The sequence below is a fragment of the Hirundo rustica genome, chromosome 1 (assembly GCF_015227805.2).
Source record: "Hirundo rustica isolate bHirRus1 chromosome 1, bHirRus1.pri.v3, whole genome shotgun sequence".
Taxonomy (NCBI): domain Eukaryota; kingdom Metazoa; phylum Chordata; class Aves; order Passeriformes; family Hirundinidae; genus Hirundo; species Hirundo rustica.
The window spans coordinates 49,557,833-49,580,294 of NC_053450.1; the positions used below are offsets into that span (position 1 = coordinate 49,557,833).

Consider the following 22,462-nt stretch of genomic DNA (forward strand, 5'->3'; position numbering starts at 1 on the left):
CTTGTTTTACTGTGATGTTGCTTTCACCTAGGTGGATAAATGTTCAGCTTCCAGTTTCCAAACAAATATCATCTCACTTGTGAGGTTCTTTGTCTTCCAAACAAAGCTTTAGCCTTTTGGGCTTTTTTCCTGAAGAATTTCAGCCTGATAGAGATTGGCAGTGGAAGGCATGTTAAATAATGCATGAAGAAGCGGATGGACACAAGAAGTGTCAGTTTTCCATTTTATACCCTTTTCCCCTGCAGCCTTTGAAACATATTTTATGCAGTTTCTTTATAATTCATACAAATATATAAAGGCTAACCCTTCACATTAGGATCTCATTCATATCCTGTGCAAATTCATATGCAAAGCAGACGTAACCCTCAGGCCATTGCCACATGCCCAGCTGTAGAAGAGGTACCACTGTGTCAGGCAGCATTTTTTTGTTCCTGGCAATCCCTCTGAATTTAAGTCAAGAATGAAACAAAATGGAACAGACAAAGGCAGTATATTTTACACTTCTTTACACGGGAAGTGCAAGTATGGATCAACACACTGTCTCTAACCTTGTGAGACTTTTAACTGTCTCCAGGGTAAATAAATCAGCCTCTACTTTTGTTTCTTCTCTTAAAAAATGCCCACAGTTCTGTCAGTGACTTGAAAGTAGTGGTGCAGTAAGATATCTCAAAAACTGATTCCATATGTACAACAAATATCCTTTATTTCAAACACACATATATTTGCATTGCTTGCTCAGAGCTAGACTGTGACAAAACAAATGGATGATCTCATTCAAGAAAATCTTCTTTCTAATGATACATGTTGGCGTCATGTGTTTTGACAAAGAAAATACCTCAGCTTACTAAGAACCTGTCATTACACTACTGTCAATGTGGAACTGAAGAGAAGTATCTGGAAATGTTTGCTTCAGTATGCTCCAAAACCAACTGAAACCACTGGAAATACTTTCATAGTCTTTCCTGAACTTAGTCTCAATCCCTTCCAGGAATCACACTCTATCCTGCATTGATACTCCCACCTAAATAAAGCTGAAATATTTGTGCATCAAAGAACAATTAGTCTGAGAAAAGCAAGAACAACAACAAAAAATACTTTCAAAGAACAGTTTCTACTAAAAATGTAATATTAGTATTTTACCAGTAGGCTAAAACAGCATAATACAACCATGAATGTTGACATAAGACATCCATTAAAATCTTAATTAAAGTGCATTCTGCATAACAGCAAGTCTTGGCAGTGCAAGTCATCTACAAAACACTATGAGCTGCATTTGAAATTTGAAAAGAGCATGTGGAGTTCTTCTTAAAAAATACACAATTTATCTGAAGAGACAAGGAAGTTTAATAGCATTCAAATTGCCCAGCACTTTAGATTTGCCTGAAATTACACACATCATATAATTTGGACCCTATAAATGCTATTATTTATCCTACCCAAAGCTATCACCCTATCTAGGTTGAGGTCACAGTAAACTGGTGTTTTTGCAGAAGGGCTTAACGCTTTTAGCTCTGATCCAACAAATTCTCTCCACCATAATCTCTTTGGAATTAATAATTTATTATACTTAATGAGACTTCTAACATGCAGAAAATTAGACAAGTCGTTATGTCTTCAAAGGATCATTTCCTGCCAGGCAAAAGTAAGAAAGCAGCAGACACTCAGTAGGAGGGATGATCATTCTGGTTTACACAAATGGCTCACTTTTTTCTTTTTTAAAAGAATGAATTAATCATACCCAGTTACCTCTTATGAAGCCATTGCTGCTTAGTTTTTATATATAACTGTATGTTTCAAATCTTTATATCCAAGTGTTGCACATCTATCAATTAGCATTAATGTGGTACAACGTTCTGTTTGTTAGGCTTTATGAGAGTTTAAAGTAGTTAATTTCCTCTCAGGTTGCTCCTAAGCATTGAGCTTAACTTCAAAACAGTAACATCTCACTTTCCTCTCTTAAAACATCCTCCATCCATCTCTTCGTCAGCAGAAAATCTATTTCTTTTAAACAAATACTGTTGTTTATTGACATCATGTCTTGGATTATGTGTCCTAAAAATGTGTATTCTATTCCATCTGTTGAAAGCTGTTTTTTGGGAGATGTTTTATCCTTCTCTTGTAACTCCAGGGGGGAGGGGGGCAGAGGCCTTCTGATAATGGCCCAGCCATTCAAACCAGGTGGGGCAGTGTTTCTTATCTCTTTCACCACCCCTCCATCCTCCGGGGGACATCTTCTGATAATGGGCCATTAGGGCCCACCAATGACATGACACATTCCATCATCCCATTGTGAGATGCTCCACACAGTGAGGGGGGAGCCTGCTGTTCCTAGCTAGATAAAAACTGGGACTGAAGGACACAAGGGATCCGGTTTTTCCACTGGATGCCCGGAGGAAGACTGGATCCATCTTGTCACCACAGGACTTTCTACAGGACCATCTCTACTCCACAGAACCACATCTGTTACTCCAGGAGGACTTATTTGGACTGCTTCCAACACCCTCATCAACAGGGTGTCAGGTCATATCCCTGATTCTGTCAGGGTTTTTCCAGGATTTTTGTTTGTTTCCTTGCTTGTGGTTTTGTGCTACTACATTTGTATTTTTCTTTTTTTAATATTCCTAGTAAAGAACTGTTACTCCTATTCCCATATCTTTGCCTGAAAGCCCCTAATTGCAAAATTATAATAATTTGGAGGGAAGGGGGCTTACATTCCCATTCCAAGGGAAGCTCTAGCTTTCCTTGGCAGACAGCTGTCTGTCAAAACCAAGACACATCATGACAGCCAATCTGCACAGCAGTAAAAACAATATCCTGGTCCTCCACTGCTTCTTCCCTTCCTTTGGATCTCACGTGCACCACACTGGATCAAGACTTAAAGGATGTTCACCAAAAGAGACTACTCCAAACATCTTTCCTGTGTAAGGATGACGGGCTCAGATTAAAACCTCAGATTGAGACACACTCAGAAAATTCCTCTTGCTTGAGCCAACTCATCTCCAAAACACATGGCCAGAGGATGAAGTGGCCCTTGCCATGTAAGAAGGGCAATTGCACACTTGTGAAGAAGCCACTGTGTTGTCTGTGTTTGGTTATACTTTTATTTTAGAGTGAAGATACTCAGTAAACCTGATAAAATGAATCTATGAGAAAAATGGGAAGATGCTAAACCAGGGTTGAGGTCAGCAAAAAACAGACGCCAGTGTAAGGAGGTGGGCTAGATTTAGAAATAATAGGATATGGGTTTACACTAGGGAAACCATGTATGGTAGGATTCAATAATGCAGGCAGGGATAAGGTCCTAGTGTGAGGATCTTAGATTTTTAGTCCATTCTTATTTCCAGAAGAGATTAATTTTCAGGGTCTGATCTAGTTTCCACTTTTCCATTCATATATGACAGATCCTGGTTTCACTTCCTGAGGCTGTGGGACCAATCAGTGTGAAAAGAGAAAAGTGGGAGACGAAAATGTTGTTTGCCCACTGTAGAGGCTAAATGTTTGCTCAGAACTGGCCCTTTTTTCCTTAGGGGACTTTGGAGGAAGAGACTGGAACCAAGAAACAAGATTTATCTTGTTTGTATCAGCCTCTTACACTGCTCCAAGACAGGGAAAGCATGTGTAGAATTAAGGAAGATCCATTGAGTCACCAACTTTTGTGACCAGCACGGAATCAGTGTTAGCTGGGTTTTTTTCTTCAGGGCTGAAGGATGGGATTTAGCATCTGGGATGATGTTTTTGTGCTATGATTTCTTTAACTACTGCCTTTGTGATGCATCAAAAAGAATGTGAGAGCCAGTACTTCTTGATATTTCCTCTGCATTCACCTTTTCTCATTCGAATTTATTTTAATAACCACACATTACTCCAGAGCAGCAAAAATGTGCCCTTGTTTCTGTCAGAAATATTGCACTTGGTATGCAAAGTTGTTTTTAATCTTCAGATTGGTCTGCATACATATAGATAGTGCCTTACAGCATTGTTTTCACAGCCTTAATGGGAAAATGTACGCACTGGGGCAAAGTAATTGGATTTTGGCTGAGAAGCAGCATTTGAATGAAATCAATAAAGATTCTGCCATCTAATATTTTAAGTTTGGTACAATGTCTATACTGCAGGTCAGTGTAAATTCATTAAAAAGATCAATGCGATGAAATTTGTCTTGAGTGTCTTGAAATATCCTACGGTGACTTGAGAGGAAGTTGCCAAGGAAACAAGAGATGCAACTCAGAGAAACATTTAGGTGTTTTAAGTCGATGTCTGAATTCTACTGAGTTTCTGAGATAGTATAATATAGGAAGTTGTCATGGAAACAAAATTCAACAAATGGTTAATGAATAGCCAGGCTGGGCAATTACTGCAGGTGGCTGTGTCGAACAGTTTGGACCAGAACACCCTTAAAAAATGAGAGTTCTCCACAGGCCTTTGGTTGTTGTTTTTTACACCAGATAAAAAGAGGAAATGATGCTTAGGCATCAAAATGGTAGATGCATTCTCAAAACTACTAACAGATAGACATCTTTATAGTGTTAATTTTGGATAATATAAGTCATAACTCCTTAACCAGCATCAAGAGGCTGTCCTAACAGGTAATCAACCTACTTTGAACGTCAGATATAATTCTCTTGTATTATTGTCCATATTAAATGAAACATTTTAATTAAAAATACTTTTAAAACTCAATTTGTATCTTGATTGGTGTCTCATCTCTTCCTAAGGTTTTTTGTTTGACATGATGTTTTGGTTTTGCTCTTTTACCCTAGGTTTAGTCCCATATCTACTTTTCTTCAAGAGTAAATCCGTGCCAAAGTTATTTTAATTTCTGTAAAAGAACATAACAGTAATTTTCCAAGACCATGCAAGCACCAATGTTTTTCTTCCTTTATTATTCCATTTCAGCTTCTCAATTTCCTGTCTCATTAGGTCTGAGGCATTTGTTAACGTGTACAGTGCTTTAGGGTCTCAGCACTGATGTGAAAACCCATAACTTCCTATCAAATTCAAAGGCAAAATCTAAGAACACATACAGTAGCATGCAATCCACATTGTTTTTTAATGCATTGAGGAAACCATGGCATCGGCCGTGTCAAGGAGATTAGCTGATACAGGCTCCAGAACTGAACATGCAGAAGGCATTTCATGCTGTTATATACAGAAATATATATAACGTGTATATATATATATATAATGCGTACATATATATATATATATGTATACACACACACACACACACATTCTGTTTTACGCAACCAGACTACACCTAATGAACAGGTAAGATAGACAAAGTAATCAAAATTTTTCTGCACAGGAATTCCTTTCATAAAGCTATTTCAAATTCAAAATAACTTTTCTTCCCCAATGGAATGCTCTCAAATAGTTGTTCCTGGGAAGTATTTCCTATCTAACACTCATACTAAGAACATTATGCTATTTAATTTGCTAAAAAGCTCCTGGCCATTATGTTCTAGCTTCAGCCTGTCACTTGTTAAAAATAACAGCTTTCTGAGACATTTCATAAACATTTTTGTCTGCCTTAAATAGCAAGGAATTAAGATGCCAAATACTGGGTGACAATATTTGTAGCTACTTCACCATTTTAAGTTATAGCTACTATTGTAAAATTTACATTGTGTCATTTCTGCCAGCCACACACACACACAGACACACTCACACAAATGGGATATTTCAAAGCATATCTGTGCTTGCACAGGAATGAAGGTAAAGAAAGCTTCTGTCATTTGCTTAGCCACTAGAAATGCCATACACCTTTAAAGAGGTTTAGTTTTTTCAGGAATTTTTTCACAGAAAAATTTTCCCTTTGATCCCTCCTTCACCTCTTCCTCACCACTGTACCACAGGGTGACAGAGATTTGTGGTGTATCCACACACCCTGTGGTCCTGTCTCCCTCTGCCTGCTGCCCCAGGTTGTTCCTCATTTAGTGCAGCTGCACAAATAGGAAATCCAATCCAAAATTACAATATTTCTAGACCAGCAAGACCCCTCCAATTTGCTATGGTTTTTTTGTGGGGTTTTTTGACCTAAAGAAAGGGAATATAAGATGGAGTGTTACATTCAAATCTGTCTTCCCACGAGCTTTGCAAGGTCCAGATGTATAAAAGAAAAATGCTTGTATAAAAGAAAAAAGAGAAACCAACTTTCACAATCTCATTAAAATTACGGAAATATCGGCACTTCCCCAGACTTTTGAATAAAGATTTCCAGGAGAATTTCAGCTTTTATGTAAGTTTCTGGACTTCATAGTCATATAGAAAAGCGCTTAAAAGATTGAAAGAGGACAGAAAGGCTAAGCCCTGTATAGGATTTTTGTATGCTTTTTTAACATCTACATATTATTAAGAGGCTTAAAACATAATTAATGATTGGGGCTGGTCAAGAATCAAGACTCCAAATGTGAACCATATTTAACATGAATGCATGCCCTTGGAAACCACACACAATTTCTTTTACCACCAATCCTCCTAGCAGAAAATCTAAATAGAACTGGATTTGACCAAGCACCAGATGATGTCCCTGAGCTGTGAAGGGTACAGTAAGATAAAGAGAGGAAAAATAATTCATTGTCATTCCCAACACAGTAGTTAAGCCTACCTTGCCCTTAAATGTATTTCACAACCTGTATGATTTTGTAATTGTACAGCATTGTGCTAAAGATAATACAATAACCTTGAATCGTGCTTTATAGCAACACAATCAATTAACTACTTACATATGGACAAACACTTGAATATATTGTATTGTGTCTGGATGCTACGTTACACTTCTCTCGTAGACTGCACTCAATTAACTCAAGGCTGTTGCGAGTTCCTGAGCATGCTGCAGAATAAAGTCCTTCAGAGAAAGGGCATTTGCCTCTTGTGTGTCAAGATACTCAAACTTTAAACTTGAATGAGCCCTCTGAAAGTTTAATTTCAACACTATTAGTGCTAGAAAGTCTCTTTTTAAGGCCTGTTGCAGTTTAAGGCAGCTGAGGAAGCAAATCAGACTCTGGCTCACTGCTCATTGCCCAATGATCATGTAGTCAGCTGAATAAAGGCAAAAATGCATCTTTGCTATGCACTTAAATGCCATATGTTCTCTGGATTTTTCTATAGCATTTATTAGAAGTTATCAATTTCTTGAGATCATAAGTAAAGGGATATGGGAATAAGGAACCTAAAAGTTAGGGGGTAGGGGGGTTTTGGGGTTTTTTTTGGTGTGTGGGGGGCTGCTTCATTTTTGGGGGGGTGGGGTTTTTTTTGTGGGTGGTTGTTTGTGGGGGGTTTGGTTTTTGGGGTTTTTTTTTGGGGGGGGGGGTGTTTCTTTTTTTGTTTTGTTTTGGTTTTGTTTTGTTTTTCTCTTCTCTACTATTTGTATTAGCTAACAAGAAAAAATGGTGCTCCATTTAACAGCAGTATTTTCCCAGCAACTGATTTTGCTTGGTGTTCTGACAATACAAGCTGAAGAGATATTGAAGCTATGGGAAACCTCGGATACAAATTTATGCTACTTTATTAATCATCTGTCCTTCTTAAAAGCTACCATAAGTTAGTATTTATTTAAGAATCATTGGCATCACTGGGTTTCTTGCATACTTTGTAATGACCAGTGCTACTACGTTCATTCAACAGGGTGAAACAAATTATACCTTTACCTAACAAATACAATAATCATTTCACATTTTGACTACTCAGAAAAAGCTATTTGCATCCCATACACAAATTTAATGCTTGTACCTGTGAAATTGGCAGCAGCTCTATAAAGAAAACTGATTCCTTAAACTGATTCCATATGAATGATTTTGCAAACTGTAAATGTGAAAACTCAATCTTAAAAAAAAAAAAAAATTCAACAGTCCTTTTTCCATTAATATAACTTTCAAAATGAATAGGTTTGTGAGCTTTTTATTCTTGAAAGACATAGTGGAGAGAGGGCAGAGCTGTCTTCCCAGGAGAAGTCTGTTAAATAATAAATATAAACCCCAATAACTTTCAGGCACTTCAAACTAGGCACAAAATACAGAAAACTCACAGTAGTTAGTCAGTACATCAACACCAGGGATTCAAGTAATTTTTATTCACTTGCGCAACTCAGGGCAGTTTGTCTCTCACTGAACTGCTGTTTATACAAAGCATCCACAGCAGAAAAACATTTTCAACATCTTGTGTATGGAACTTCCCACTAGGAAACACAGCTTGTGATATTCAATTTAACAAAAATAAATTAAATCTATACATGACCCTCTCAAAGGCAGAGCAAAGGAAGGTTTGCCAGTGCTTTGGGGAAAATGCTCCTGTTGCTTACACCCTCTTCCAGAAATTTTCAGGACTCTTCTAATCTGCAGACCCTCCCTACCTCTTCACAGTATGAATTCATGGGTAAATTTATGCCTATGGCCAAAAGACCTAGCAGGGACTGAGCAGGAAAACACACATCAAAGGGTACATATTGGGACAGGGAATCCAGTCAGCCCTTTGTTTAGCATCAAGGCAACAGTCACGTGCTGCAGGATGTGACAGTGCACACTCATGAGCCAAGTCTCTGGCAAAGCTGGTGTGGTCTGCTCTCGGTGAACAGTGAGAGGAAGGGGCACAGAGATAAGGCAGCTAAATGCCAGTTGTCCCTTGCTGTGGGGCTGCAGCATCAGGGCTGAACACCTCCAGCAGTGACACCTGTTTCTGGTATCAAACACATCTGGGACAGGGTCTGCTAACCCCAACTGTGGCATTCTTTATTCCAGGTGGAGAAATCCTGACACCTGTCTTCCTTTCTCACCCAGCACTTTTCAGCCACTTCCTGCATTGGACATGCTGCATGGTTGAATTGGGTCACTTTTCAGCAGTGGCCTTGACTTTAGACTGTGCCCCTCACTGGGCCAGCAAACATCTGTCCAGAGCTCACATAAGCCCATGTGAAAAGTTTAAGTGTGCTGCTGACACAGACATTTGTACTAAAATGTAGGTGGGAGCCTGAGTTAAGCCTGTGGTGAAGACATGGTTCTCAGTCTACATATTCTATCACAAGAATGACAGATCCAACATGCATCAATGCACTGTCCTAAATGACACTGTTGCCAGTGGCAGGAAAGGAAAGCAAATAAAGCAAAGAGGTAAGGACAAAACATGATGAATGAAAGTACGTACGTGCATCCATAAGCACATGCACCCACCCTACACACACTGCATAATGTAATTGCATTCCCCATGATAACGGCTTCAGGGAGATAGTTCAATTTCAGCCATGAAATTTAGCTCCATCTTTATGGGTATGTCATAGATTTCAGCTGGCAGTTTACCAGTTGATAGTTTGAGGCTGAAGGAAATACTTTCATTCATTTCACTGAGGGTAATCATGGTGTGCAAAGCCACTGATTAAAATGATAATCTGAAATAGGGCCAGAAGTGAGAGAAAACCTCTCTGCTCCCTCCTGCCTCTACTTGCTTCCCGCTCCTCAGTGCTGGATTCCTCAACCTTTGCCACAACTTGCTGGTAAATAGTCTGGGCTAAAATTAGGTATATAGCAAAGGGTAGGTGTTACCATCTGCTGCATGTTGTTAATTCTTGATGGCCCGATAACATCTATTTTTGATGTCCTTTATTAGCTTTCTGGGGAGGAGAACAGAGGGATAGGGCTCTAGTGCCACCATCAGTGGTTTACAATATTTGCTGCTTTTCTTCAGTTAACAGCAACCTCTGCCACAACAAAGGAGTTCTAGAAGAACATGCTAGATAAGACAAGAGACCATGACAATATTTGAGATATTATACTTCATTGCAGTGCTTTGAAATCATCACTGCTTTTTCTCATCTGGTTCTGAACTCTCCATTTTCATTCTTCACATACAGTCATGCTCCCGAAGATGAGGTAAACAAGCCAGGTAAGTGACTTAGCACACATGACTCTCAGCCTACATACTAGGTAGTAAGCATGTAAAAGATGGTTCTTTAAAAACAACAGCTGAAGGCCTCAGTTGCCTTTCTGATGTTTTACGTTATACATGGTGAAGTATTTTGCATCATGCTTGGCTAAGCATGTTGCAAACAAAAACTGGGAAGAGAAAATAACTCAGAAATTAGCTCAGGCCTCTCAAACTAAAGAGAACCTTCATCATAGGTCAAATTTTCAAGTGAAAAGTTAATGAAATGTTTTAAAGGTTAGTAGTGGAGGCTACCTTTTTAATACAAGCTTGTCATGCATTACAAGTTTTCACCTGGAATCCTAAGCTTTATACTTACCCGTTATTTTGGAATTCCAACTTTATGTAGACTTCTTACTCTTATCTTGCATATCCTCCTAAGACCTGTCATCTCTTCCTAGAGTCCATGTTGGTCATATTCAATAATTCTCTTTCTTCTCCAAGGTGCCAGAGGCTCACTATGACACCAGCTGTGACAATTAAGTGCTTCATCCTCTAATGAACCAGATGATTCTTATGCTGTCCTGGCTGGGTGCCTCTGCCATGTTGACCTGTCTGCCCAAAGCCTTTCCTGAGAAAGCTTGGCTGTGTTCTTCCAACTGCATGAAACAGCCAACAAGCCAAGCACTTCTATCAGGACTGGCAAGTATATTTGTTTTCAGCATCTCTGCAGTGAGTCAGTGAGACAGATGTACTCCTGAGGGCTAGCAAAGTCACATTGCCTTTTTATGAATAGCTGAGATATTCAAAACTGCAAAACAGCTTCCCCAGAGGAAGCAAATGCGCCCCAGCCTGAGTCGGCTTAGGCCCTCCTGGAAGGCTCAGTGTCTGGAAACATTAGGAGGTAAGAAATATCAACAGCAACTGTAAATGTCAGTGAAGAGAGTTACTACTCATAAGTGATACATTAAAGATCCCTATCCAGTGGGAAAACTGTATCTGATATTTAGCTCTCCCCAGACACAGAGCTCTGCTACATAGAGATGTAATACTTGTAACTGAAAGAGATAAACACTCTGGCCTGCTTTTAGAAAGCCTCCCTAATTATTTGGGGTTTTTTTTTTTTTTTCAATCTGAAGATATTTATATCATATATATCACATTATATAACATGAGCAGTCTATACTAGGACAAGCAGAAAAAAAGAGAACGTCTGCAGGTGAAAGTGTTACCAAACTTCAACACATCATGTGACCTAGAGGCAAGAATTGTTAGACAGCTTAGCTCAGTATTTCTAAAATTGTAGTTGTGATGTTTTCAAGGGTCAATAAAAGATACAAAAGAACTTAAAAATGTTAGATATTAGGAGCAGCTGTAGTTCATTTCTAAAGGAGGCGGGTTATGGATGTGGATTATAACACAAGGCTGCAACGTTCACTAAATGGGGAACTCAAATATCCTTAGCTGCGACTAGCAGCTCAGTTCTTTCAAGGCAAAGTGTTAATTAAAATCACATGTTGGGTTGATAGCCCTGAAGGCATGGAAGGAGCTATGTCTGATGCAGTGAGTAAAAATGCTGGAATTACATGGAAAAAATGAGTCAAAAAATAGTCACAGATGGTTTAGAAAATACTACGCCTGCCTTATAGGGAGCTATCTGTTGTTTTCTACAGTCTGAATAAGCTGAGAAATTCACAGAAGGGATGATCAGTGATGAGAAAAGTGGACACCAGAAGCTGTCAGGCAAAGGCTTTGTTTGTGTAACCTAGCATCATTTCATCAGCTTCCAAGAAAATTCACAAGTTCTTAACAGGGAGGACCACCACATGTATTCCTGCTATGAAGAAATGGAAGAAAGAATAAAGGTCTCGTAAATATGAAATATCACCTATAGTACACACTCAGAGAAAGAAAACTAAATAGTTGTATCCCTAAATCTCACTCACATACTCCCTTCTCTCACAAACACACAGACACACAGAGTATGCAGAAAGATAAGGACTGCTTTCTAATCCCTGGCTATTGCAAAGGAAGATAAGTAATCCTCTGTAATCAAATCTGTATGAAGCTTTCGTTTTTTCATAATAAAGCATTCATGTTACAGATGCCCTGCCAGATTTTACCATCTTGCCATTATATTGATTCTTAAATAGGAAAGCTATCATACTTCTGACTGCTTCTCATGAGGAGACTAATTAGATTATTTCATCATCTGGTTCATCAAAGCAGGAAATACTTAAGTGTCACAGCTGGTCTCAAACTAAATATCTAGTACCAAGATTTTAAATGAAAACTGTTACATCTTCAGTGGGTAAGCATTTCATAAATGGCTAGACTGTAAAAATTATGACGATAACAGATATCATCTCACATCTTTGGGTTGCAAAGGGAGTCTTAACTCCACAAGTGCATTTGGATTTATCTTCTCTTGCTTTTGCTAGTACTATCATCAAAGAGGTTTTGCATAATGAACAGATCTGGAAAACTGAGAGAGCTACTTAGATTTCTGGTAAAGATTTATGACTGAGTTAAAACTCTGAGGCAACATCTTCATTTTAAGTGAATCTCCTGTTACTGATGCAAGCTCTCCAATCAGAGTACTCACCACTGTGGAAAGATCAACTACAAGGAAGCATGTCCCCCTTGCAAAGGAACCATCCTACTGTCCAATCACTATTCACTGCCCAACATTCCTTTTTGATTTTGTAAAACATCTTCCTCTTGTGCACACACTGTGTACATTAAGCAAATCCTCGTGTAAAGAAGTGTGTGACAAACCCACAATTTTGTTGTGCTTCTCCTTCTATAAATGCACAGAGGAAAAGACAAACTGCTTATGTCACCACAGTGATTTGGAGTGAAATTGCCACCTATCACCAGCAGACACTTAGGAAAAGGCCCAAGCTTTGCAGGTCTACTTAAGACCTCAAAAAGAGCAGTGTGATAACGGGTAAATAATTTCCTTTAAAGAGAGTTCTCACGAAAATCATATGTAAAAGCAGAGTCTCCATATTACACTAAAACCTCAGTAACTTTGTTATGGGATAATATAATCCTGTTTCTCTTACAGACCTATAATATAATTATGTAAATGGCTATACAAAGCCATGATTATATCAAGAAAATGAAATTGTTGTGTAAGACAGTTCCCATTCTCTGCAAATGAGGCTTTTCACCACTGTAAAACCCGAAAGTTTCCTCCTATAATGCTAGAGGTAATGTTAACAATGTTGATTCCTGTGGCTTTTTTTTTTTTATTATTACTTTGAGGTTTATCACAATTAACCTTGAAGAGCACAGGACCAAAAAAAAAAAAAAAAAAAAAAAAAAAGAAAAGAAAAGAAAAGAAAAAAAAAGTGGAAGTTGCATCATGCAGTGAAAATTGGAATAATATTTAGATTCCTCTTCTGTTCTACACTTCCTTGACCTTATTAGAAATTTAGACATCCTCATAACTTTGCCGGACAGTTTATTTGGTCAAAAATAGCTCCTTGTAATCTAATCTCTCTTGGGTTTTTTAAAAAATTAGGCTGTAGACCTCATAAAATTTTCAATGGAAGTTTTGACTGGGTCACTTTGATGTGGAAAAATGTAATTTTTATGTCATAATTATATTTTTGAAATTATATGAACCAATAGATGAACCATGAACTTCAAAAAGGACACATTCTTTCTGAACTCAGCCCAACTTTTGGAGCGCACAGAGTAACCAAAGATGCAAGTAGTTTAAAACACACATTAAATAGTTTGAGCGCAGTAATAGTGTCATAAGAATATTTCCAATAAGCTGTCTTCTGAATTAATTATAATTATATATATATAATTATAGCTGTTAAAAGGCAGTGCTGTTAAATAAACAGGTAAAATTTAGCTACAAACTTCAGTTAATGAGCCTGTAAAATCATGGCCCATGATGCTGATATTTTTATATTATTAGCTACTCTTAAATTTCTAACTTATTTCTGCCTTTGTACTGGTTTTACCTTGGATGCATTTCATTTTCTACACAGTAGCCAGTGTGTGGCCATACTTTGTATTTGTGCTGAAAAAAAGGCCATAAATGAAATTCAGATTTTTACAGTTCTGCAGTTAGTGATAAGCAACACTGCTATTTTATTTTAAGACAATTTACTTACTGACATGGGACAAAAGAAGACATGCCACTGCATATGGAACAACAGGGGGGGGAAAAAAATCTTACTCCAATTTTGTATTTGCATCATTCACAGCATTTTAGTAGTAGTATTTTAACCATGAGTTATCTCCCTGACTGATCTGAAAAAAGTTTCCTGTATACCATCAGGGCTATAATTTCCATAAAGATCATCAAATGGGACCTTACTTTGTTGTTTTGTTATCAAACAGGTAGCACCAGAGAACTGATAATAATAATCTCCTTGTGGAAAGTACTCCTGCTATGGTACTGTTGTCCTGTTTTACTTTTTTACTTCCAAATTAGGCAACACAACAGAGAAATCACACCTTTCCCTCAGGTGGCTTGCATGTTTTTACATTCTTGTGGCACCAGCCAATTTGGCTATTGCCACAACTTCCCATCCTCCTGCTTATATTTACTAAGCAGCCCCTCGTTCCTTCCTAACCACCAGGTTCATGTTTCCAATCCCATGCCACACTCTCTTATCTATGGTTGTTCGTGGAAAGAGGTAACAAACAAATTCAAACCATGCAATTTTAAAGACAAGCCTTCCTAACTGTTAAAAGAAACCTAATGGCACCTCCAGTAACAAATAATTAACAAAATAAAGTTACTAATGTGTAATTGAATATTAGATTGAAGAAAAACAGTTGAGAAATAGAGAAGGATGAAAGAACTAAGCAGCAAAAAGAGAGGTTAAGGAAAGTGAGATTTACTTTGTTGTAAGTAAATGCAAACTACTAACTGAAATATAAAAATGCTCTGAAAGAAGTAATGGAAATCTCAGATTTTCTCATGAGAGGGAAAAGATGAAAGATGACACATTTGTTAAGAAAGCACTGTGATTTCAGTGTCAAGACTCCAGCATCAACAGTGTATCCCAGCCCTTCTTTTCATAAGATAGGTAGCGAAAAAGCCAAAAAGCCAGAGGGAAGGACCACTACAGAGCTCTGCCTGCAGTTTGGCAGCCAGAGTAATTCCAAGAATGCCTGGATGTGTCAGACCAGAGGCATTTTGAATTTCAGCCCTCAGGGCATGGCCTATAACTCTTTAATCCCAAAACAGCCCATGTAGCAGGCTCAGACCCAGAGCTGAAAGCCCAGGTTATGCAGCACATCAGGAGTTCAGCGAGTTGAATAAAAAATGTTTTCAAGTGAAAAGAAACCTTCTTCAGAAAATCTTCAATCTACTTGAAGAACAACCCCAACAAGGTGATAACCTCAACTTCTTTATGGCAGCAATGAAAGTCCTCATAGCTAGGCCCAGCAAAGTGACCTGGCCTCACTAGAGTAGCTCTGATGTCATTTTAGTGATGTCAAGGCACATTGGAACTGCCAAAGAACCGATAGAACCACGCACCTGCCGAAGCCCCTGCAGGCTTCCCATCCTTTTGAGATGTGGCCAGGGCCATGGGACACACCTTGGCAGCGGCTACGCTGTTCACTTACCAGTGTCAATGTTATGCTTTCAGAAGATTACCAAGCAAAAACGTATCTATTACACAGCCCCCAGCTTCAAACCATGTATGCTATTGGGGTATCTCTAACCAAATAAATAGTACCTTTTCCCCACAAACTGGTAACATTAGAACACTGAAAAGTAAATCTAAAAGTTCAGTTTCTAGCAATGCACACATCGTTGTTATTCAAAGCACTGTATACCACTGATTCACACTACTCCAAGGGGTCAGCTCTGCCTCCACACACACATGCACATACACAATTCTCTCTACAAAAAACTGGCAGACCCAGCCCTGGAAACATTCAGGGTCAGGTAGGATAGGGCTCTTGGCAACCTGATCCAGATGGAGATGCCCCTGCTCATTGTGGGGGGGTTGGACTAGATGACCTGTAAAGGTCCCTTCCAAATCAAACTATTCTAAGATTCTATGAAAAAAACCTGCCAGCTGGGACACCACAAGCCTTCTTTCAGTAACTGGAACATACCTCATATCCCTTGGCTATTCTCTAGCCACCTTCCATTCTCCTTCTGTTATGTCCAACCCAAAATAAGCAGCAGGCAAATCTTTGCTGAGGCTAATGAATGTAATTATCAAGGCAGAGTAGCATTTATATCCTGTAATTTATAGTTGTTTATGTACTTTGGAAATCTATTTTAGAAAGTCAAACCTTTGCTGCTGCTGACACCTTTCCAAGCTGAATGATATGAAGAGGTAAAACCTCCTCAATTACCTCACTTCTTTAATAATGTTTAATCTTGCAAAAGAAGTTTTGCTGTTTCCACAGGAGTACATGCCTAGCAATCATTATTCCAATAACATATCTTATTGATATAATTCTCTTTACTTCACAGAAGTTTAAAAATACAAGTAAAGGTCATATGCTAATTTGACATTTCAAAATCATACTCAAACCTGAAGATTCATAAAAGTAAGTTTGATTATGACACTTGATGTACTCTATGTATAGAAAAAGCTTACAATTACTTCTTTTTATAATGTAACCGAGTTTTTTTGCAATAAGACATAATTTTAAAAGGTATTAAGTAGTAAAGAACACCTACTCAAACAAACTTTTACCCTTGTCCTGGTGAAGTAACAACAGGTGTATCAAATAACACTTTTTGAAAATTCTTGAGCAATCACAGCTGTCACTTTTCCAAGCTGCCATAAGAATTTATAGCTTAAAAACCCTTTTATTTTGTTATATATGTTGTAAGTAAAATTCAAATAAAAGATAGGTGGAGTGTGTATGTGTGATACTAGAATATAAAAGAAGCAAATCCCATTTAAAATAGGGGAAACGTACAATTCCTTAGGAACACTGAAGGCGTGCATAATACCTAGGCTGATACTTATTTAATACACCTTTAACATCTCATTACTATCTTGTACTCCTCCATCCTTATCTTCTCCCATTTTCTTTCATTTCTTACCAATTTTGTAAACTCTTCAGAGCAAGTTTTCTTTCTTATACAAGGCTTGACACTACAGAGGGCATTTTTCCCTCTGAACAATTGACATATATAATATAAAAGGACACTGGATCTTAAATTGTCCTGCTATATTAACTGGTTTCACTCATCACTCATCTTTCAGTATGCTGCAGATTCTGCCTCAGAAGAATCTTTTGACAGACATTGAATGATCTGATGGCTGGTTAGGAACAGCTGGGGTCTAGGACAGCTGGAAAAGTATAAGGGGCTATCTAAATTATGAATTAAGCATAACAGGCAAATAATTATCTTTAAAAGATGACCCTATCAACTGCTAATACACCACCATGAGATTTCCAAGTTATTTTGTAACTACTTAGGATGGGATCAGGTGTGATCGCAGCACACAAAACAATCACACGGAGACAAGAGATTTGCAGGGCAGAGTTGCTCCTCAGAGAGAACCCAAGGCCGAGCCAAGGCTGAGAGCCTCTCTGCCTGTTTATTTCTTACTTTTTATACATTTGTGGGTCTGGTTGTGGATTGGCTTCTGGGGTTATCAGCACTCAGCCCAGTGGCCAGACCAGCTGTCAGTTACAATTGTTTTCAGGTTAGAAATATGTAAACAAAGGACAGGGAATGAAAAACAAGTTTTGTTTATGTTTCCAGGTGTGAGAAAAGCGAAAACTGCTCTTAATATTGTGCAGAAGCTAAAGAATCTGACTCCATCTTATGAACAAGTAGAAGGCTTAAAAAAACTCAGAAAAACCAGGGTGACAATCAGATATGACACAAGTTCCACTCTTCAACTTTTGACTTAGCCTGAGAAGCCTAGAGTCTGCCTGCACAAGTCCTCTACATACAAGCTGTACTTAGGAGGCTGGATTCTCGGGTGCTGGAAGTAGCTGCTCAGCTGATTCAGTTTAGTGGTGAACACGGTGATAGAAGGTTAACAGCTGGACTTTATCTTAGAAGTCTTTTCCAATCTTAACTATTCTAGGATTCTAGAAAGCCACTATTTGCAAAGGGACTCAACAGAAAAGACGAACTAATAAGGTCATCAATTTCTAAATAGCCTAAAAAAAGATTATTCCTTTAGAAGAGTTCTGCTGCTTATCTCAAAGCAGAAAGGTGTTTTCCTGATCTCTAAGATTGTTCATCTTTCTTTTAGTTGTAATTAAAAAGATAATCTGGAGTTGTTCATAGCAGCGGATGTGCAACAGACAATATTGTCATCTCTTGTGCTGTTTTGTAGAGTACAAAGGGAAAACTAGATAAGTGCAGCAGTTATCATTTATTCCACGCTTGAGTCCCATACATCATTTAGTACTAGATGAAAGCATCTTGGGAGGGCAGGGGAATTCTGACTGGGAAAGCAGAAGCTTTCCAAAGAAGTCAGGTAGGGAATGTCTTATAAAACTAAAAGCAATAAAAGAATCTTTTATCCCTTGTACCTGTATGTAAGATTGCTTACCTACTGACGGTTTAAAATGTAGACTAAATAAAATCATGCAGCAAGAAATGTTTTCCTGGGTAACTATTTCCACTGTTACATTACTTACTCGAGTATATGTTTAACTGTTGGGGGAGGGAGAAAAAAGCATTTTCCTTGTTTTATTAACTCCACAGCTCCAATAAACAAAACATGAAACTGAATAGTAACACCGAAACTGTGTCTGCAAATAAGACACAAGTTTTTATCTTCATTTTTATTACAAAATTATTAAAAAATCCTCTGCTAACATTTGAAGTTCAACTTAAAAAAATCTTCACAGCTCACCAGGCTACAAAAATGGAAATGAAGGTAAAGAAGTTAGACAATGTATTTTGTTCTCCATTATAAACAGTCAGAACTCAGGAGCCTGGAAAATCAGTTTGTCCAGCACTTCTGCCTCTACTGCTCCAAATAAGTAAGTGGTAGAGGCCTCATTACATTTTCTTTGTGTGTTTCAAAGTAAATCTAAGCACAGCAAAGGAAACACAAAGTGTACCACTATTTAATTGTTTTTTATTTTTAAAGGGATAATTTTTGTGTTAGCTGAAAAATACAGCTCACTGGCATGGCTTTATAAACTTCCAAAACATAAGGAGAGAAATTTTTAAAAATACATATAATCTGTTAAAATTTCAGAATTTTTAAGATGTTGAGACTGATCATTTACAATGTATTCACAAAATTAACACCATATACACAAAGAGAGAATTGCCAACTGTTTTAAATGTATAATTTTACATAGAATATGGTCAGTCAAGAATCCACGTGCCAATAAACATAAGCACTGCTCTTTTTACTTTCTCCGAAGCAGACAGACACATACAAACATGTAGGAATACACACTGCCTTCATAACTATTTTAGTTCAGAATCCATTGTTTTGCAAAAAAAAATTGTTAAGAAAATATGCATAATTCAGAACTGTTTACTTCCATTGACTCTTTAAAAACAATACATTATAATTCCTTAAAAATAACACAAGAACTACAGTACAGCAGTAGCAACATGCTATCAGCTCAGATTTGATAGCTGCAGTGAGAATACTTTAAAATATATTTCTTTTGTTGAGGTCTGAAAAAGAACAGGGATGAACTTACACTCTAACATTGTTGGCAGATGAAGAATTGTTTGCACCTGGTGGGTTAATAAGCTTATTCTTCAAAAACCACAAGCCTATAGAACCAAAGAATGCTTATTCTCTAGGGTCATGTTAAACATTGATCAGGAAGGAAAACTGAAGGCTGACCAGCCCAGTTATGCCAACATTTTACCAGTTCACTGGATGGTCAAATATGATTTTGGGGTGACCACCAGGAACCAACAAAGAAAGCCCTGAGACAGAAGAACACGTGTGCAAAGGGGAAGGAACATATGTTAATGATTTTGGGGAAAATATTATCATCTGTATGTTATTCAGAAAGATCAATGAATAGGTAAAATACAGTATATAAACAGGAGCTTTCTCTGTAATCAGCATACATGATATTTCAGAGGAGATACTCCCTCCTGTATCCAGCCAAATAAAGAATGCCTGCTTCTTAATGCTACACTGCTGTTAAGGAATTTTATCTTTACTGATTTTTGGTAACAACATCAGTATTTAAATATGTTCAGATCATCAAAATAAGGGACCACCTTGCACAGAGGGGTGATAGTATTAAACAGACATCCTATCACTTAAAGAATTCTAACTAAAATGCAATTGGTTTTATTTCTGTTACCTTTAGGTGCGCCATCAGCAATAAAGTTAAGTTCAAGAGCCCCCTGGGAAGATGTGGAATTTCAGAAGGTATAGATATCTAAGACCCAGCTCAGTTTTCATTCTGCAGAAGAGTGAAATAATCAATGTGCTGAAACTTCAAGACCTCATTTCCCCAGCTGGTCCAGCCAGGCTGCAGGTTACGAGCAAACAACTCCAAGCATTCCACATCTGGCTTGATAAACTCTGCCAGAACTGCTGTGCAAGAGAAAAAAAAAAAGAAGACAACAATGACAATGATACAAATAATAATAGTAAACAAGTAAAACCTCCCCCTGTGATGCTAGTCGATGAAAAAATGGATGTTTCATTAAAAAAGGGAGAGACAGCAAATTAATTTCAGAGGTTTCATCAAACTGCTGGACTATTTATAGTGAGAAAGTAATTTTAAATAAGTGCCCTTGAGATTCTGAACAATACTGTCAAGGCCTTCAATAGTCTTGATTTATTGGTTTTCATTTAGAGAAAGGGAAAGAGGATTTATTTCAGCCTCTACATAGATGAGTTCTGAATTTTTTTACTAATATAATACAACCAAACACCTTCTAAAGCCTCACTTAGCTCCAATAACGTGGGGGCAATACCTCTACAGATAAATAAATAAATAAACCCTTTTCTTAATTACAACACTCTTTTCCTCTGTACTTTAAAGGAGATAAAAGTATTTTTGTAACGACAACTGTTAAAAGATAAAAGAAGAAACACCAGTTAAATAATTATAGCACTAAAAGGGTTATAAAAATGCAGGAACTATTTTTTACCCTAATATCAACCTGGCAGCTGAAAAGATATTTCTCTAACTGTTACTGTTATTCAGTAACATAAATCTCAAATTTCTTTTACAGTTAGACTTTTTTACTGCCCAAATCCAAATATAAAGATGCGTGTAACTAACATCAACTGTGTCACTGATCAGGACTGGTATTCTTGGAGTGATAGAAAAGCATTTTGCTTGAAAAGTATTATTGCAAAGAGTTTATTGTTAAATGTGTTACTTGTCACACAGAGCCATTCAGTGTGTGGGTGGTTCAAGCAACTCCTTAACTAGGTTTCACGAAATGTCTACAAAAACATTTTTGTGTACAAAAACATGCATGAGAAAAGCAAAGGTTTAAGGAGCACCCAACACAGAGAAAGCAGAAAGACTGAGAAACTTATCTATACTAAAAATTGCATATTAAGTCTTTTGTTTTGCTGCCGAAGATGTAAGAAGAAAAATTATGGAAACATATCCCTTTCCAAAGGATATCTTGGTCATTTTTAAATCAGATCTGCCAGTGATTTCTGAATCTCTGTCACTTAAAAATACAACTCCTAAATCCAACATTTTGCTGCTTCACTCAGTCTCTTCAGATATGGTCACTGCAGAAAGCAAAAACACGTCCTGTCAGCGCACACCAAAGTATGAGAGGAGATGTTTTTTTCTTTTTTTTTTTTGGTGCAATCCAAGTACTGACTTTTTGCATCAAGCTTACCAGTCACAGATACCCTGTGTGAGACTCCAGCTGATCAGTTCATGGATTGCTCCAGTTGCAGGAAGATGAGCACCCACTTAACTTTCTAGTGTTAGCCAACCCCAGGTGCATTTCCTACCTACATGATCACCTCTTTCAAAGCTCCAATATATTAAAAACTTCCCTGTAAATACTTTAAATGGGTGTTTCCAGGCTTTACTGTATTTTGGCATGGCATAAAAAACTATTCACCTTGTCCCATCTTTAACAAATGTCATATGAATATCTCAATGGGTTATCATCAAGGCAGCTTTTAATCTAAAAAAATTCTGCTACCAGAAGGAATCTCATTCCAAAAACCTGCTTCTTTTAGAGGCAAGATAAAATGTTTAAACAAATCTAGCATTTGCAGAGAAGAGTCTGGGAACTTTAGAGAAAAATGTACATTCTGACAGAAAACTCATGCACTGTTTGGTGTCATGGGAGTTCTTCTTATTAGACACCACTTATGAGTAGTGGCTTAATACCATTTTGCAAACCCATCATAATAAAAGAAGTGGTAAAATTCATTGTTCTTTTCACAGCTCCATTAAGATAAGAATTTCTTGTGCATAATTTGCTGACAATTTGATCAGAGGGCTGAAGCACCTCTCCTAGGAGGACAAGCTGAGAGTTGGGGTTGTTCATCTTGGAGATGAAAAGGCTTCAGAGAGACCTTATTGGGGCTTTTCAATGCTTAAATGGGGCCCACAAGAAAGAAGGCAAAAACGTTATTTTAGCAGGGTCTGCCACAATAGGACAAGGGATAGAGGTTTTAAACTAAAATAGGATCAATTCAGACTAGATATAACG

At 37.7% G+C, this 22,462-nt stretch overlaps 1 protein-coding gene across 5 annotated transcripts in view; it reads right to left on the minus strand.

Annotated features, from left to right (window-relative positions):
* METTL4 (methyltransferase 4, N6-adenosine) overlaps positions 1-22,462 on the minus strand; it is a 56,570-nt gene that overhangs the window by 19,256 nt on the left and 14,852 nt on the right. Inside the window, exon 9 of one of the 5 annotated variants that reach the window (XM_040069991.2) lies at positions 19,035-20,351. The exons of 3 other annotated variants lie outside the window; for them this stretch is intronic. In XM_040069991.2, the coding sequence (XP_039925925.1) occupies positions 20,209-20,351 (143 nt within the window). In that variant the 3' untranslated portion in view covers positions 19,035-20,208. Of the gene's footprint in view, positions 1-19,034; positions 20,355-22,462 lie in introns of those variants that run through there. One more of the 5 variants, XM_040069984.1, reaches the window with a different exon arrangement.